At 41.4% G+C, this 18,397-nt stretch overlaps 1 protein-coding gene across 4 annotated transcripts in view; it reads left to right on the forward strand.

Moving 5' to 3' along the window:
- C8H4orf19 (chromosome 8 C4orf19 homolog) overlaps positions 1-18,085 on the forward strand; it is a 40,936-nt gene extending 22,851 nt beyond the window's left edge. Inside the window, exons 2-5 of one of the 4 annotated variants that reach the window (XM_063310075.1) lie at positions 12,467-12,515; positions 14,175-14,224; positions 16,188-16,241; positions 16,661-18,085. In XM_063310075.1, coding sequence (XP_063166145.1) covers positions 16,210-16,241; positions 16,661-17,603 — 975 coding nt within the window. In that variant the 5' untranslated portion in view covers positions 12,467-12,515; positions 14,175-14,224; positions 16,188-16,209 and the 3' untranslated portion in view covers positions 17,604-18,085. Of the gene's footprint in view, positions 1-10,997; positions 11,096-12,180; positions 12,516-14,174; positions 14,225-16,187; positions 16,242-16,660 lie in introns of those variants that run through there. The other 3 variants (XM_063310074.1, XM_063310073.1, XM_063310071.1) reach the window with 3 other exon arrangements.
- Positions 18,086-18,397: the final 312 nt, after the last annotated feature.

The raw sequence follows: 18,397 nt of genomic DNA on the forward strand, positions 1-18,397 counted from the left end.
TGCCTTTAATATCATTCCCTCAAGTGAGCAGTCTGGCTTTATTTCCTGGAGGATGGACTGGTTTGATCTTCTTGCAGTCCAAGGCACTCTCAGAATTTTCCTCCAACACCACAGTTCAAAAGCATCGATCTTCCTTCGCTCAGCCTTCCTTATGGTCCAGCTCTCGCAGCCATATGTTACTACAGGGAACACCATTGCTTTAACTATGCGGGCCTTTGTTGTCAGTGTGATGTCTCTGCTCTTAACTATTTTATCGAGATTTGTCATTGCTCTTCTCCCAAGGATTAAGCGTCTTCTGATTTCCTGACTGCAGTCAGCATCTGCAGTAATCTTTGCACCTAGGAATACAAAGTCTTTCACTGCTTCTACATTTTCTCCCTCTATTTGCCAGTTATCAATCAAGCTGGTTGCCATAATCTTGGTTTTTTTGAGGTTAAGCTGCAAGCCAGCTTTTGCACTTTCTTCTTTCACCTTCATCATAAGGCTCCTCAGTTCCTCTTCACTTTCAGCCATCAAAGTGGTATCATCTGCATATCTGAGATTGTTAATGTTTCTTCCAGAGATTTTAACTCCAGCCTTGGATTCCTCAAGACCAGCTTGTCGCATGATGTGTTCTGCATACAAGTTGAATAGGTAGGGTGAGAGTATACAGCCCTGCCGTACTCCTTTCCCAATCTTAAACCAGTCCGTTGTTCCGTGGTCTGTTCTTACTGTTGCTACTTGGTCGTTATACAGATTCTTCAGGAGGCATACAAGATGACTTGGTATCCCCATACCACTAAAAACTTGCCACAATTTGTTATGGTCCACACAGTCAAAGGCTTTAGAATAGTCAATAAAACAGAAATAGATGTTTTTCTGAAACTCCCTGGCTTTTTCCATTATCCAGCGGATATTGGCAATTTGGTCTCTAGTTCCTCTGCCTTTTCTAAACCCAGCCTGTACATCTGGCAATTCTCGCTCCATGAACTGCTGAAGTCTACCTTGCAGGATCTTGAGCATTACCTTACTGGCATGTGAAATGAGTGCCACTGTTCGATAGTTTGAACATTCTTTCGTGTTTCCCTTTTTTGGTATGGGGATATAAGTTGATTTTTTCCAATCTGATGGCCATTCTTGTGTTTTCCAAATTTGCTGGCATATAGCATGCATTACCTTGACAGCATCATCTTGCAAGATTTTGAACAGTTCAGCTGGGATGCCGTCTTCTCCTGCTGCCTTGTTATTAGCAATGCTTCTTAAGGCCCACTCAACCTCACTCTTCAGGATGTCTGGCTCTAGCTCACTGACCACACCGTCAAAGCTATCCCCGATATTGTTATCCTTCCTATACAGGTCTTCTGTATATTCTTGCCACCTTTTCTTGATCTCTTCTTCTTCTGTTAGGTCCTTGCCATCTTTGTTTTTGATCATACCCATTTTTGCCTGGAATTTACCTCCAATGTTTCTAATTTTCTGGAAGAGGTCTCTTGTCCTTCCTATTCTATTGTCTTCTTCCACTTCCACGCATTGCTTGTTTAAAAATAATTCCTTATCTCTTCTGGCTAACCTCTGGAATTTTGCATTTAATTGGGCATATCTCCCCCTATTACTGTTGCCTTTTGCTTTCCTTCTTTCTTGGGCTACTTCTAGTGTCTCAGCAGACAGCCATTTTGCCTTCTTGGTTTTCTCTTTCTTTGGGATGTATTTTGTTGCCGCCTCCTGAACAATGCTGCCAACTTCTGTCCAGAGTTCTTCCGGGACCCTATCTACTAAGTCCAGTCCCTTAAATCTATTCTTCACCTCCACTGCATATTCCTGAGGAATATTCGTGAGCTCATATCTAGCTGATCTGTGGGTCTTCCCTAATCTCTTGAGTCTGATCCTAAATTGTGCAAGAAGAAGTTCATGGTCTGAACTACAGTCAGCTCCAGGCCTAGTTTTTACCGACTGTACAGATGTCCGCCACCTTTGGCTGCAAAGGATGTAATCAATCTGATTTCGGTGTTGTCCATCTGGTGAAGTCCATGTGTAAAGCCGTCTCTTAGGTTGTTGGAAGAGAGTGTTTGTTATGCAGAGTGAATTGTCTTGGCAAAATTCTATCAGCCTATGTCCTGCTTCGTTTTGTTCTCCCAGGCCATACTTACCTGTAATTCGAGGTGTCATTTGACTGCCCACCTTAGCATTCCAGTCTCCTGTGATGAAAATAACATCTCTTTTAGGCGTGTTGTCCAGTAGGTGCTGCAGATCCTCATAGAACTGCTCTACTTCAGCTTCTTCAGCATTTGTGGTTGGGGCGTATATTTGGATCACTGTGATGTTAGATGGCTTGCCCTGAATTTGAATTGAGATCATTCTGTCGTTTTTGGGGTTGTATCCAAGCACTGCTTTAGCCACTTTACTATTAATTATGAAGGCTACTCCATTTCTTCTGTGGTCCTCTTGTCCACAGTAGTAGATCTGGTGGTCATTTGATGTGAAGTGGCCCATTCCAGTCCATTTCAGTTCACTGACGCCCAGAATGTCTATCTTTAATCTTGACATCTCACCAATAACTACATCCAATTTGCCCTGGCTCATAGATCTTACATTCCAGGTTCCAATGGTGTGTTGATCCTTAGAACATCGGATTCGCCGTTCACCACCAGCACCGTCGGCCGCTAGCCGTCCTTTCGGCTTTGAGCTAGCTGCGTCATCACGACTGGGGCTAGTTGAGCTCATCCTCTGTTCCTCCCCAGTAGCATTTTGACCATCTTCTGACCTGGGGGTCTCATCTTCCGATGGTATACCGACATATCTCTGGTTGTACTGATCCATTTAGTTTTCACGGCAAGAATACTGGGGTGGGTTGCCATTACCTTCCCCAGGGATCGCATTTAGTCTGACCTCTCTGTCATGACCTTCCCGTCTTGGGTGGCCCTTCACGGTTTAGCTCATGGCATCATTGAGGTGCTCAAGCTCCAGCACCACGACAAGGTAACGATCCTTTGCGGAGATGAAATTCTTTGCTCTGTCCTATATCTGGAGGGCAAGCCCTGACTGGTGGGTGGTGTATTTTGAGATCAGCAGGTGTGAAATAATTGCTTTAGGAGAAACTTGGGGTTGGATCTTGCCAGTGGAAGTGCTGATCTACTAATCTAATGATCTGCTGGTGTAGAAATTACTTTCCACTCTGTATGCAGTATGCAGATCTTGCCTGTCCTCATCCAGTCCTTAAGGAGTTGAAAATCAGACAGCCAGCAACTATCCCTAGTAATCCACTTAGGCATACAAGATGAGCCAGATGGTGAATGAAGTCTTGGAGCAGTTTGACTGGCCTGGTGAGTTTACATATTTAGCCCAGGGGTTTATGTTCTTGCAGAGCTTCTAACTTCCCCCGTGTGACTTGGCACATTAGAAACAGAGATAATCCAATTCATAAAAGAGGACATGAACGATTCAGAACACACCTTCCAGTCTTATATGAATGACCTTTGGTTGTAAACAGGTTTCATATATTCTTATCACCTCCTACCCTGAATCTTCAGGAAAAGGCCTTACTTTTTCTTTTCTTTTCTTTTTAACCAGGTTGGCTTTCTGTCATGCAACTTAATCCTTCCCCAGAGGATTAAGTTCTTCTGTTCCAAATACTTAGAAACCAGAAAGACATCTCAGTTTCATCACGATTTGGGGATGCTAATGAAATTTTCTCATAAAAATAGCAAGGATGCTGGAATCACAAGGCAGAAAACAATACAAAACTCTAGGAGAATGCATTCTGTTGTATTTATTTTGGTCTAATGCAGAAGTGGACAGCTTCTCGCTTGATTCTAGGCAGACCAGCAGCTGCTGGTGTAAAAGGGTTGGAAGGGATTGTGTAAAGCTGGTCGTGCAGTTAGGGTTGACCTACAGGTCCACTACCTTCTTATTGGAAGGGAATGACACCCCACCCCAGAGGTATGGGTCTGTGGTAGTCAGGCCTGACAACCTTTCAGCTGTTGTATGCTTGCCAAATGAACCATAGAATCCCTCCTTTTTATCTTTTAAAGCCACACTGTGCCTAGTGTAGTCCTTGGTTTCCAAAACATGGTCCGTTCTTGCCTTATTGTTGGTTTCTTCCTACTATTTTAATGTTAGATTGTAATCAGATGGAAATGGGAGTTGCTGATATATTTCTCTGTCTCTTGATCATATTTCTTTATAAAACATGAGCTGTCTTGAACCATGAGAGGTATAAGAGGTACAGTAGACCAGAAGGTCATCACTGCCATACAACATAGATCCCACTGGATTTTTAGAAATGGTTTCTCTTGGGTCTATTTGCAAAATCTTAACGGTATCCAAAACCTATCTCTAGAAATTGATTACTCATCCACTGATTCCACTGCTGCATTTTATCCTACACAAATTCAGTATAGGTCATAGTTCAATATGTTTGTGGAAATAGGTTCTGAAGCAAACATATATTTTATTTCAAAGAAGCATGCTTGGGATTAGAGCTCTACTCTTTTGGCCCATAAGTTGTAGACATACAGTATGCTAAACCATCATTTGGAGGAGCACTGTACTAGTTCATTTGGATGCCCCCAGCTATGGATAACTCAGTCCATGGTTTATTTAGTTGATCAGGTGATCAAGGGACTAGGATATATTCCTTGTACAACTCTCCCACATAAGGCAAGAATCAACCATATAATGTCTTGCCATTTCTTTAGATTACATGTTCCCTTGAAGCACCCAGCAACTAAAAAGCTACAAAGAGAACAGTCAGCATGGCATACTGGTTTAGAGGTTGATCTCACTTAATTCTAGAGCTTGCTGGTTGACTTTGAGCCAATACTAATTCTCAACCAACCCTAATTTGCAGGGCTGTTTTATGGAGAAAAATTGGAGGAAGGACTGTTTAGATCTTATGTCTTGAGCTTCTGGAAGAAAGGAGGGATATAAGATCAACAAATAAATAAAATGCAATATATAGAGAAAATAAATTGCATCTTTAGTGAGTTAAAGATCTGTCTCCCTGTTGTTCTTTACTAGAATTGTTTAATCCCAATCTTGATCTTAGCAATTCAGTTATTTAATGATACTGCAATTATAGGTCTTTCTTTCTTTTCCCTGTCAGCTGCTCTGGGAGTATTTTTATTAACATTAGCAAGGTATAGTGTATGTTTTAAAATTGTGTGTGTGTGTATGCACACATGCTTTAGAAACATCCGGGAGGGAATGCTATTTGCTTGAGAAATCTCAGGCTGTTGCTTTCATGGAGCTTATCTCAGACGCCCAAATCTTGTGTGAGAAAGTTCCTTTAAAAATGCATTCCTTTACAGAAGCTGGGTAATCTTTCCACAGCCTAAAGGAGAGAAAGGAAAAACTTGAGCATTCCATCTCTGATGAAAGCTAAATACACCAAAACGCACGCCGTTCTCTACTTTTCCTGTCCCATGGACGGCCCAAGGTCAAATCGCAAACCAAGAACTTCTTGAAGGACTGGTTTCTACATTCTTGCACTGAAAATCAAGAAACAGGTACTCATTTGCATCAAAGAAAAAGCCAAAGCTAGTTTAGCAATTCTTGTTGAGATTTTCATCCATGTAACTTGGAGGGAAAGTGTTTCTTAGGAATGAAATGAGAGTTGGTGGCAAGTACGGAGAGCAGATATAGATTGGGTTAGAGAAGTCTACAATTATTACCACTCAAAATACTTACAAAAAAAGTTAGCAATCCCACCTACCGTCTGGACTCAGTACTCATAATAATAGGTAGCATTATAAAGTTGTCCACCATATCTCCCCCTTCTTACTGGCTTGCTGATTTTCACAAAGGAGTTTCTTTCCAACAAGTCTACCCACATTCCAACAGCTGCATATACCTAGGTAAAGGTAAAGGTTTCCCTTGACATTAAGTCCAGTTGTGTCCGACTCTAGGGGCGGTGCTCATCTCCGTTTCTAAGCCAAAGAGCCGGTGTTTGTCCGTAGACACTTCCGTGGTCATGTGGCCGGCATGACTACATGGAACTCCGTTACCTGCCTGCTGGAGTGGTGCCTATTAATCTACTCACATTGGCATGTTTTCAGACTTCTAGGTTGGCAGGAGCTGGGGCTAGCAACGGGAGCTCACCCCGTCACACAGATTCGAACCACCAACCTTCCGATTGGCAAGCTCAGCAGCTCAGCGGTTTAACCCGCAGCGCCACCGCATCCCTGCATATACCTACCACCATGAAAAAGTGACCAGCTAGATTGGGAAGTTCATAGGAAGTGAAGGCAATTTTCTCTGATTTCTTTCCCAATACAGCATCCTCTGGAGAACAAACAACTTGCGTCTTGTACAGTATGACCCCAATCCATTTCCTTGATGCTGTTTCTTGCTCTGTATATCATTCCCATCCTCAACATGATTTTTTTGTTCAGCAGATGAGAATTCTTTGGGTTACAAAGTTCTGCTTGCTCCTTTGTAACTCTTACCAATGTTTTGTTGTTTATTCGTTCAGTCACTTCCAACTCTTCGTGACTTCATGGACCAGCCCACGCCAGAGCTTCCTGTAGGTCGTCAACACCCCCAGCTCCCCGAAGGTCAAGTCCATCACCTCTAGAATAACATCCATCCATCTTGTCCTTGGTCGGCCCCTCTTCCTTTTGCCTTCTACTCTCCCCAGCATCAGCACCTTCTCCAGGCTGTCCTGTCTTCTCATTATGTGGCCAAAGTACTTCAGTTTTGCCTTTAATATCATTTCCTCAAGTGAGCAGTCTGGCTTTATTTCCTGTAAAGCTGTACAAGTCTATCTTTGGCTTTCAACTCAAGTTGTGTGCAAGTGATTTAAGGCAGAAAATCCATGGGTTTTTTCTTCCCAAGTCTATTGTATACTGTGCACCTTAAATCTTGGCTTAGGAGAAAATGAATTCCAATACTGAGGGCTCAGAGCAACATGTCTGAGCATTCCCTGGCTGGTGCAGAAGATCTGGCTGAGGCTTTAACCCCTTGTATGTAGACTTCTTCCTGAGAAAAAGATGAGAAGGGCATTGGGCTATAATAGAGCTGAAAGAACTTCTTTTCTGCATTTATATTTCTTTTATCAAACGGGAGTTTGTCACTTGAAATCAACTATTTAATGGGTTAGTATAAACATTTATGCTTGAGACAACCCTTCCTTTATTAGATAATTCTGAAATAAAGAAAATGCCCTGGGGTGGTTCGTATTAGCTTCTTGATGGAATTTGAATGATTACTGGCAAAGTTAAGATTTAGGCAATCTTAGCCACCTTTTAATCAAAAATACTCCAGAACTTGCTAGTTTATCACTGTTTTCGAGCTTTATTCAGTTCAGGACTAAGATATTTAAGTGATTTTCTCCTATGTGTGATTTCTTGTTGGTTACTTGATAAGGATATGTTACCTGTCCTCCATCTGCATTTGGTGGCAGTTAGAGCAGGACTTACATCTACCAGCTTTAACCAACTTCTAACCTTAGGTGAAGATTCGGCTTTTTCTTTTTTTCCAAATTTCAGGAAGCCACTTTTAAAAATATTGCATAGATGCTGATGCATATGGTTCTTTATTTGTGTGATTTTTTTGGTTTGATTTGTTTATTTTCATCTTTCTGTAGTACAGTAGCCATCTGGACTATTTCCTTTCAATTAAAAAAAAAACAGGATAGAAACGTGAAAATCAACTTTTTGGGATTTTCTAAAAATCAGTCAAAATGTGGGTGCAAGGCAAAAATCCAGTAGGTTAAATTCCCATCACTGTATGAGTATCAGGGAGGAGATGTTTACCTGATAGTAATTACCGTTTCTTCAGAAGTATCTGTATATTAAACCAGATCTGGCAGACGGGGCATGTTACAAGTCCCATCTGTGAAGGAGTTCCATCTGGTGGGACCCAGGAGGAGAGCCTTTTCTGCCATGGTGCCTACCCTGTGGAACACCATCCCCCCTGAGATTAGACTGGCCCCAACCTTCTTGGCTTTTAGGAAGACCCTGAAGACATAGCTGTGCCTTCAGGCCTCGGGATCCCCTGGAGGTAGGGAGCCTGCAAGATGGCGGTATTGTTCATGAGCTGTTGGTTGGCATTCTCCTGCATGTTATGTTTCTAGTTAATGTGTCTTTAATTGTTTTAATGTTCATTTATATGAGCTTCATTTTCAGTTGCTTTAGCCTGTGAGCCGCCCAGAGTCATATATGTGAGATGGGTGGCTGCATAAATTGAAGTAATTAATTAATTAATTAATTGTTAAGATATTTGGCAGACACCCCTTCCTGGGATCTTCCCCCCTTCCGTAAAAAATATCTTCTCTGCGGTGGCATCCCAACTGTGAAAGGTTATATAGCATTCCCTGACAAAGACCTCCAAAAATGCTTCTTCGGCTTTTTCATTTAAGTTGATTTGTTAATACCTTTACTAGCTTTGTGGCTTACTTTATATTCCAATAGCAATTTTAGCCTTTGTATTATATTTTCATGTTTTCAATGTGTTTCCAGCTGAAGAGCGGTAAAACACTCTAATATAAACCTGTAAAATTCTCTCCTCCTCCCCATTTTTTATGAGGCAAATCCTTTTACGTAGATTCTGGAGTACATGGTAGTTTAATAGCGCCGATATATTGCATTGAACCTTGAAATATTAAAAATAAATAAATAAAACAGCTCTGGAGGTATTTGAAGGGCTATGTGGTCTTGGCTAGAAACACGCATACAGATCTTATGATTATCACTTATTGACAGCATAGTGGCAGACCTAAAGAAAGACTATTCTTGGCCAGGTGTGCCCAAGAAGAACTGGAGATGGAACATCAGTCTTTACTTGCTTTTGTTCAGTTTCATCCTAGGTAATATGTCCTTTTTTTTCCTCCTCCCACATAGCTGCCTGTTTCTTGCTTCTCCTGTGGATCTTGAAATGCAAATAAAGACTGCAGTCTGTTGATCATGCAAACAACAGAGTCCCAATAAAATCCATCTCACTTCCCTGTTTAGCATCCCAATGTTAAAAATAAGGAAGTTCTAGGATGGCCAACACCATCGTCTTCAATAAAAACAAGTGTACTATAATATAGTGCGTAAATCGTAGACTCTAAGCATAGACACTTGGGTTCAAATGACTTTTCGGCCATGGTGTTTTCTGGTTGGTGTTTGTCAGTCCTTCAAGGTAGTCCCAGCAAGGAGCACCAACCATGAGTACTAACACTACCTTTATTGTAAGGTTACAGTAACAGAGTCTTGCAAGTCTGAAAGGACATCTCACCTTTATGCTCCAAGGCACTAGGGAGAGTCCCTACACCCACGTTCCTTCTGAGGGTTAAGCTGCCTCTTATCTGACCATTGCCTAGTCTCAAGGGCATTCTCACAGCCACTGTATGTTGAATGAGTGATTTTAACTCAGATTAACATTAATTGGAGAATGGTTGTGATTTATATTACCATTTTATCTCTGATAAAAAGTAACATCTGCTCCAGGGGTCAGTATATTTATTAAAGGTTATTGTGAGATTTGGGGCATTTAAAAAAAAAAATCGTATTTTTAAATGGAGGGATGCAAATACCTGTTTGGGTTTCAAGTATATACTATGGTATTAATAGGTAATCTGACCAAATGAGCTGTGTTCCTGCACAAATTGGGACTTCTGAACTGTTTCCAGGGGCTGTTCTATATTTAACATTCTATAGCTTTCTAACTTAGATGTTACTGTAGCATGGATCAATGTAGCCAAGCTTTCTATATCCAGGAAAGACTATAGCTATTGTACCATGGGACGGTGGAAGGAGGTGCTCCAGACCACCAAGTCTAGCTGGGCTCAGCTGATACTCCTTTACTTGTGAAAGTGAAAATTATTTCAATTAATTTAGGTACATTGGCTTTCTTATGTCACAGGCAAAACCTGTGCTTGCAAGTGGCCGATGTTCTTCTTTCAAGGCATACAAATGATGTGCTGTTTCCTTTCATTGAATATTGAACTGGTTGGTATGACAGTGTTTTGCGGATAAAACGTTTCAAGCCCTCAGTGTTGGGCCCTGCCCCTTTGAGAGATTCCTTCTATTGAATTGTATTTTTGGAATGGATAGTTCCAAGTGCTGTCACTTGGGGGTCAGGGTCAGGGTCACATGCTTCGTTTGCCATGTGACCTGTCTGTCAAGCTTTCTATCATTACAAAATGAGCAGTTAGACCAGCATATTATTAGTATAGCCAATCTCTCCTTAAGCCTTAACTAACCCACCTGTGAGAGATTGTGGGGAGACTGGGAAAGGAATGGGAAGAGAGAGCAGACATAAACAATCAAGAGATAGCAGTAGGCAGTCAGTTGACACTTTATCTCATAAACTGCACTCAGTTCAGGAGGAAACATGGGAAGAAGCGTTTCAGATCATTCAAAGAGATGAACTCACTATCAGTGAGAGTGGGAAATTCCTAGTAAAGTTTCCAAGATTCCGTATTTACCCTAGACTAACATTAAAGAAATCGAACTGAAATCTGTGCAGCTCTTGCCCAGCTGGGTAGAGTTTGACACTATTGTTCTGATGCACCCAAGTTAATTCTGTGAGGTGTTACGGAGCCTTCATCTTGCTGACTACATAAATTATAGCATCTGTATGAGGTGCATGCTGAAAGTCCAATTAACATTCAGATATCACCTATCTATTGTCTATTGTATTGTATTGTATTGTAATCTATTGTATTGTGCTGACAGTACAGGAAGTGACGTACCAGATTGGGAGAGAGTATAGTTGGTTCTTCTGTGTCCTGTGAATAGGGCCTATGACAGCTAAAGCTGTATCCTAATCCTTCGGGCAATTTATTAAGCTATTTGTATCTGGCCTTAGGGCTGTAATAAACTTGATTTGATTTGATTTATTAAGCTATCAAGCCTTATTCTCTTCTTTCAAGTTCTTTTACATCCCAAATCATAATACCCAAACAATTTTAAAAATGGTAGAGACACAACTCCTTTCTTGGTAAAGCAGCTTAAGCCTCCCATTTGTCCAGTTCCTGAGGTTATCGACTTAAGCCTTCTCATGAGTGAAGCAGTGACAGCAAAACATGTTGACAGGATGAATCAAGGCAGCCCATGAGTGTGTCAACAGTTGCAGGCTAGAGGTGAAATGACAACTCTTGTGACACCAGCCACCTGAAAGAGTAGTTGAACAGGTAAGTTGCTGCACAGTTGGTTTGCCTTGCAACTGGCTCAATGCTGCATGTTCCAGTCATATATTTGGGGAGTGCAGGCTCGTAGCAAGGTAAATTTTACTCCTAGTCAAGATAGACCACATGCCAGTACATTCTGAAACAGTATAGCTTAAGACAGGTTGCTAGCAAGAAGAGTTTTTGAACCCTGGGGTGCTTTGGAAGTTCATTCAGAATTCCTCATTTACAGCCAAATATCAAACAGAAGTCCTCAGATTTCCTCCTTGGTGAAACACTCCCAAGGGATGATGTGTGAATTCTACAATACACTCAGTTAATCTGGGGTGAACTCTGGCTGGTGGTTTATTTGAATAGATGTTTCTGGACAACAACATCTATAATCTCAACCTACCAGCCATGTTGGCCTGGACTCCAAAACATATGGCGGGCTTTAAATCCACTCTGCTCTAAATTTACAGGAGAAAAAGGATCACCAATAAGTTTTTGGTATTGCCTGTTAGAAAACATAAGACAACAAGGGTGTATTTTTCAGTGGTTAGTTAGTTAACTATTCTATGATAGACTGTTTTAGAACCAGTTTGTTTGTGAGCCAGTTTTGGTCTAGTGGTTAAGGCTCCAGGCTAGAAACCAGGAGATTGAGAGTTCTAGTCCCGCCTTAGGCATGAAAGACAGCTGGGTGACTTTGGGCCAGTCACTCCCCCTCAGCCCTACTCACCTCACAGGGTTGTTGTTGTGGGGAAAATAGGAGGAGGAAGGACTGTTAGGTATGTTTGCCACCTTGAGTTATTTGTAAAAATAATAAAGGCAGGATAAAAAATAAAAATAACTAAAAACCTTCAGAATGAAGACAATCCAGAAAATGTAAGGGAGAGAATAGAATGCCTAAGTATCCGTTAAAGTTTAGGCCTGGTTTAAACCTGATGTCCTCGAAACGCTTTGGGTTACAGTTCCCACTTTTTTTTTTTTTTTTTACTTTGGCCTAATTGACCAGAGCTGATAGAAGTTAACATCAGAAATATTTGGAGGGCACCAGATTGCCTCTCTTCTAGGCACAGGTTTCAGATAAAAGGTTAACTTCAAGCAAAGCTACTGAAATAAACAACTATAGAAATATGCTGGCTGAAAATAGCTCAGTGGTTCCTAGGCCATGGGGATGCTGCATTTTTTAAAATGTAACATTGGCTTTATCAGGAAATCTCAAGAGAATGTTGCTACCAGAGAATTCCTTGAATAGAAAATGCTGGGTGCATTAGGATGTCGGTTCTGTCTTTCTCAAGGGAAGTCCCTGGTCTTCCTTGGGTTCTGCTCATGGGCTCACCATATGTCTTCAGCAGATAGATGTCTCCTAACAAGATTTCATAACTATCGTTTCAGATGCCCGTGAAGTTAAAATCATGGTCCTGCAACTCCCTCTGATTTGTTGGTAAGTAGGCACACCAAGCAGTTCGAAAACATGCAAATGTGAGTAGATTAATTGGTACCGCTTCGGCGGGAAGGTAACGGCGTTCCGTGAGTCATGCTGGCCACATGACCCGGAAGTGTCCTATGGACAACGCCGGCTCCAAGGCTTTGAAACGGAGATGAGCACCGCCCCCTAGAGTCGGACACGACTGGACTTTACGTCAAGGGAAACCTTTACCTTTACCTTTAGGCTAATAGAAAATATTTTCATGTCTCTGTCTGTCTCAAGAACCTATTGTTAGTTATGCTGAAATGGCCTTTTTCCAACCCCTTCTAAGCAGTGGTTTTGTCTGCCAGAGAGCAAGAGAGATCCCTTCCAGGGAAACAAGCTGTAACATCAGCTTCTGGAGAAGTTGCTCTCCAGAAACCCAGTTTCAAGAACAAAAGCGAAAACGAAAACCATCTCAAGACAAACTTGAACCGTCAATACAGTGCGCTTTTTAAATGAACAAAGGAAAAGGCAGGAAGCATTTTAGCTGTGATTTGGCAGATCTTTCTAAACTCATCAATAAAGAGAACATGTTTCCAAGCCAAGAGCAAAAAGTGATTACCTGCATATTACACCGACATCCCACCCGAAATGAGCTCATAGATTTGCATCAGTTTGCCTAGGATGCTATTGCATATGTGCAAAATTGGAAATAATTAGTTTTAAATTCAGCATAATGGCATCCAAGTAGCCTTCGGACCTGCTCAGTCTGCTGTATTAAATATTCAGGGGTAACCTCATCTTGTTTTGCTTTCTCTGACATTTTAGGTTTCTTCATCTTTAAACTGGATTAAAACGGGACAGCCCCTCAGATACAGGTGCATCCTTCAAAAAAGAACCCAGATCATGATGACAAAATAGCTTCTTCCCTGAGAAGGAAAAATATTACATCAGTCTCTTTTTGACAGAGGGACTCCAAGTTAGGTTCTCTGGCTTTTTTACACACAGTCTGCATTCCAGTATAATTGGGAGAGCGATAGTACCAGAGGAGCATCTTTGGGTGGTGTCAAAAAAGTCAGGATGGCATTTCTGACTGCATGATTAAAGCCCCACCCATTTTACACATGTCATAAAAAGGGTGGGCTTTGGCTGCCAGTCATGGATGCCACCTTGACTTTTTTGACCTCCCCTTCCCCCTGCAGATGCTCCGGGAATCCTTTTATGCTTATGAATAACCACAGTTTTTGAATCAAAGGGTCAAAGCTGTGGGCCAGACGTGGTACTTACAGTAGTGGCACTGCTGGTGGAAAGGTAGCACAGCTTTTGCTGACTTTGTTAGAAAACTAGGTCAGCCGTACAATTTTGTGAAATGATTAATCCTCAGGCAAACACACGATTACTATATTCAGAAGTCCAGGTATTCAACTTTAGGAAAAAGGTTTGTGGGGAAAAAAACAGTTCTTTCTCCAACTCTCTTCGTCTACGACAGGGTTAAATAGGATTGGATTAAATGTTTTCAAAGCATTCTCAGCCAGATTTGATGTGGCCTCCCAGTTTGGGAGCTTGAAATATCCTGTACACATCAGTGCTTTCACTTCCTTTGTTTTTAAATTCTCCTCTATAAATGAAGCCATTTTAACTGAGAACTCTCCTTCTGTCTTGCATCTTCGGTGCTTTCTGATTTGTATATAGGTTAGATTTTTCACAGCACCTCCAACACAGAAGCTACAACTACGAACAGGGTGAACCTTTGCAATTTATCTGCTGTCGCTTAATTTCTAAATGGTGCAGTTACAGGAGTCTGGATGTGGTTCTCTACTCCTGTCTCACTTCTCAGGAGAGCTTTTCACTTCATTTCAACTCCTGTTTTCAGGTTTGAGTGAAGTATGCCTCTGGTTAATATTTAACAAAGGAAATACTTTCTGTTTTTATCCCATTTGGTAGAGGAGGGAAACACCTTGAAAACACCTCTTCATCCCACTGCCTTAACTTTGCAATGTTTTGTGTTCTTAGTCACCCCTTTAGTGCCATATAACTTATTTCCAGCACATATTTATGTATCCAAGTTCTTCCATTTCTTCTGGTCTATAGAGTTTTGTCTTGCAGAGTCTCGTTGTATCAAAATTCTGTGGGGAGGAACATGCTTTTATTTTATTTTTTATTTTCCTTCTTTAAGAAGTATTGATATAGAGGAGAGACTAATAAGTGAAGCCCTCCTGTCCTGTATAATCTGATCATTTTGCTCTTCCTCAGATATTATTATTTCTCTGGGGTTTTAGCTCAGAAGCGGTTGGGAGCCATGTTGGCGCACATTTTATCCCATTTCCTTCTTTGAACACACTACATAAGTAAACTTTTTTTAAAAGTCCCCCTGCTTTTAAAAGCACTCCCTGTGACATGAACGTTTCATGAAAATCACCGATTGGTAAAAATGTATTACAATGCAAGGTCAGGCAGAAGAATGACAATCAAAGTAAGGGAGAAGAACATGATGGCATATAATGCACAATGGAATAGTTGACAAGGAATATAAACTTGATACCTCTCGTGCATAGCCAGTGGCAAAATTTAGCAACATTGGTAGTAACTTCCACACACTGGTCTGCATTACAATCAGTGGCACTCAACTTACCATTGATATTGTAGGTTACTAATGAGCATCTTGGAATTCCTTGCCCAGAGAGATCCAGTTTGCTCCCCGCTATGGACCTTTGTTTCCGAAAGACATTCATTTGTTTGGAATAGTCATATACTTTGGCCCTAATGAGTTTTGTTGCTCTTTTTCTTGATCAGAAGACAGTTGTAGAAAAGTCTAATTCAGTGTTGTTCAAACTTGGCAACTTTAAAATGTGTGGATCTCAAATCCCAGAATTCCCCAGCCAGCATGGGAGTTGAAATCCACATATTTTAAAGTTGCCAAGTTTGAAAAACACTGGTCTAATTGAATACACCCTCAAAAAAGTGTAGAGATGCGGCAATGCTGTGCTTTATCATGCTTATTCTATTGTTATTACATTTCTGCCTATCTAGTTATCTACCTGCCTATCTGCCTTGTATTTTTCTTCCTTAGCCACTTCAATCATTTTGAAATCTTAGGTTTTACTTACATATAAACATATACATAGAGCCAGTTTGGTGTAGCGGTTAAAGCATCAGACTAGCAACCGGGAGACTGGGAGTTCTAGTCCCACCTTGGGCACAAAGCCAGCTGGGTGGCCTTCGGCCAGTCACTCTCTCAGCCCTAGGAATGGGGGCAATGGCAAACCACTTCTGAAATCTTGCCAAGATAACTGCAGGACTCTTTGACTCAACTCTGACTCAAAGACACACACACACACACATCATAGACATATACATATGATAGATGGATATAGGGAAGTAGCCCAGCTAGCTGGATATTGGCTAGGGTCAGGCTTAATTGCAATTGGAAAGCAGGGAAATTATTTTCAAAGCACTGCCATGGAAGCAAAATTTGAGCTCAAGAGGAGGAATCATAAAATATACATATACTGGAATGCAAGCAACATGGTGAATGAATTTGGTCAGAAGGTCATCTCCCTTAGTGTTCCCATGTTTAAACATAAATGGAAGCGTGTTTTATCCAACGGGCACTTTCAAAGATAAGGTGGAAACTCCTGCCTCTTTCCTTTTGCAAAAAATGCCCTGGTTCAGATACCTGTTCTTTCCTTCTCTCTATCTTTTCAGATACCGACAAAGAAGAATCCAGATGGGGTGCAAGTGCTGTAAAATGATTAAAAGGTACAATAGCCTCAATATTATTTCTGGCAGGGTTAAAATAGAAGATTGATATTGCTAAAACAGTCATTTCTTTACTTAAAATTTTTGCAACCTGGCCCAACCCAAAGATTCTGGGTGGTCTGCCGCAAAGCAAAAATTGAAAAACAGTATCATGTTTAATCAGCTTTCCCCACGATGAACACCATTGAACAATCAACTAGGAGCGAAAGCACAGTGGAATAATGTTCTTTTAATTGCTTTGCCAAACGTCAAGAAAGTGGATGGTTAAGTTTAATTCCATTTAAATGTAATTGCACCATGCTTTTCTACCATTGTAAACATGTTCAAAATTTAGATGAGAAATCATGGTGAAGATAGCAGGTTTCTCGATAGCAGGGGGAAAAAAAAAGAATAACTGGGCATTCTCAAATTTTCCGCAGCTACATCTTTGATCCCCAAGAAGTGCAGACGGCTGCGTACTTCAGTGAGATAAATAACTACAAGTCAGATGAGGAAGACAGTGGCCAATTCCAGTGCAAGCAGAGCAATGACATTCAGGTCCATAAAAATGAACTCCAGAACACTGAGACACAGCTAGCAGCAAACCACTGCAGATTAAACCACACAAAGGATGCCCTTTGGAATTACAGCATCCCTGGTCTTCAAGAGAAAGGACTTGGAAACTCTATAGAAAAATGTAGCATTAATGGGATCCATTCCTCCAGTGGCATGAATCTCAGTCCCCCACATAATAAAAGCCAACATAAAGAGATTAACCCTCAGATCTGTTCTGGTCAGCTACCTGATTCTCCAGGCAAAAGAGTCTCCCAGCCAAAAATACGTGATAAACGTGAGATCCTTGATACTGAAAATCACCCAAAGCAGTCTTTGGAAATTTCAGATATTGTCCACAGAGAGGATTCTCAGAGCAATGCTGAACCTATTTTTTCCACACAATGTGCCATACCAGAGCTCCAAGGCAAAGACATTCACTTGGACAATCCGCCTTCTCTCCCCGCAGCCAGCCATGCTGAGCAACAAAGGGTTGTCAGAAACGAGCACCTGTCAAACCATCTTGTGCAAATCAACCAGAGCACTGAAAGCACAACTATCATCCACAACTGGAATCCGTCATGTTGCAAGTCTGATGAGGTTGACGGTGTCTGGAGGACAGGCCCTTTAGGCATCTGTTTCGAGGACAAAATATCCACTGAGATCCTCTTTGGAGGGAACAAGGGAGACCCAGCACAGGAAGCTCGATATGATGCCCACACCAAGGTTAATGGAGAACTAGAGGAAGATGCAGACGTTGCAGAGGCTCTTGCGGCCCTTGAGGCTGCTACAGCAGGTGAAGTTTTTGAGGAGGAGGAAGAAGACTATTAGGTGACTTTGAGTTACTGATAATATGTGTCTCTTTAAGAGTGAAGGGTTGCTGCACTTGGGAAAGCCAGTTGGAGGCCTGGGCCAGGACAGCCATAGCTGGTAGAAGGAATCGATATATAGACCAAGTAAGATATTTAATGAGAGTAGCCACCGATGGGTCCATTGTGCACCTTTTCCAGCATGATGGTGATGAACCTTCATGAACATCACCCATCTAATGTTTATGAACGCTAGGAGATACTTGCTTCTACTAGCCAAACCAAGCCCTTTTTATTTGCCAATGCTATGGAAGCATATGTTGTAAGGAGTGTTTCCCAAGACCTACCTTTTGATGGTGAGGAGGGTGCATACATTGTTTGGAGGGGCAGAGAGAAGACTGTTGATGGAGGAATAATAAAGAATGAACAGGGCTGACTGAGATTTTCTATTAATTCCTGGACTGGATGGGGGAAGTTTTTAATAAACACATTCTATGTAGTCTATTGTAGGCTTCTGCTATAGTTTCATATGTGTCCTGTTTCAAAATGGTGGGAAACTGTGCTGGTGATTTTCAGCAGTCACTAATATTTGGTGCTCAACCCTTTTGAGCTCCCACTTCTCTCTTTCTTTTTGGAGGAAAGAAAGAGGATAACAAAAGCACCAAATCGGAAACTCAAGAGCACTAGACCAGTAACTCAGAAGTAATCTTATTCCCTTGAAGAGGCATGTTGAAACTTTGAAGCTGCACAGGACTTCCCATGGTCTCCAGAGTATATGTTCTGTAAGGCAGGGCTTTTCAAATTTTTTCAAGGTGT

Source organism: Candoia aspera, chromosome 8 (genome assembly GCF_035149785.1).
Source record: "Candoia aspera isolate rCanAsp1 chromosome 8, rCanAsp1.hap2, whole genome shotgun sequence".
Classification (NCBI taxonomy): domain Eukaryota; kingdom Metazoa; phylum Chordata; class Lepidosauria; order Squamata; family Boidae; genus Candoia; species Candoia aspera.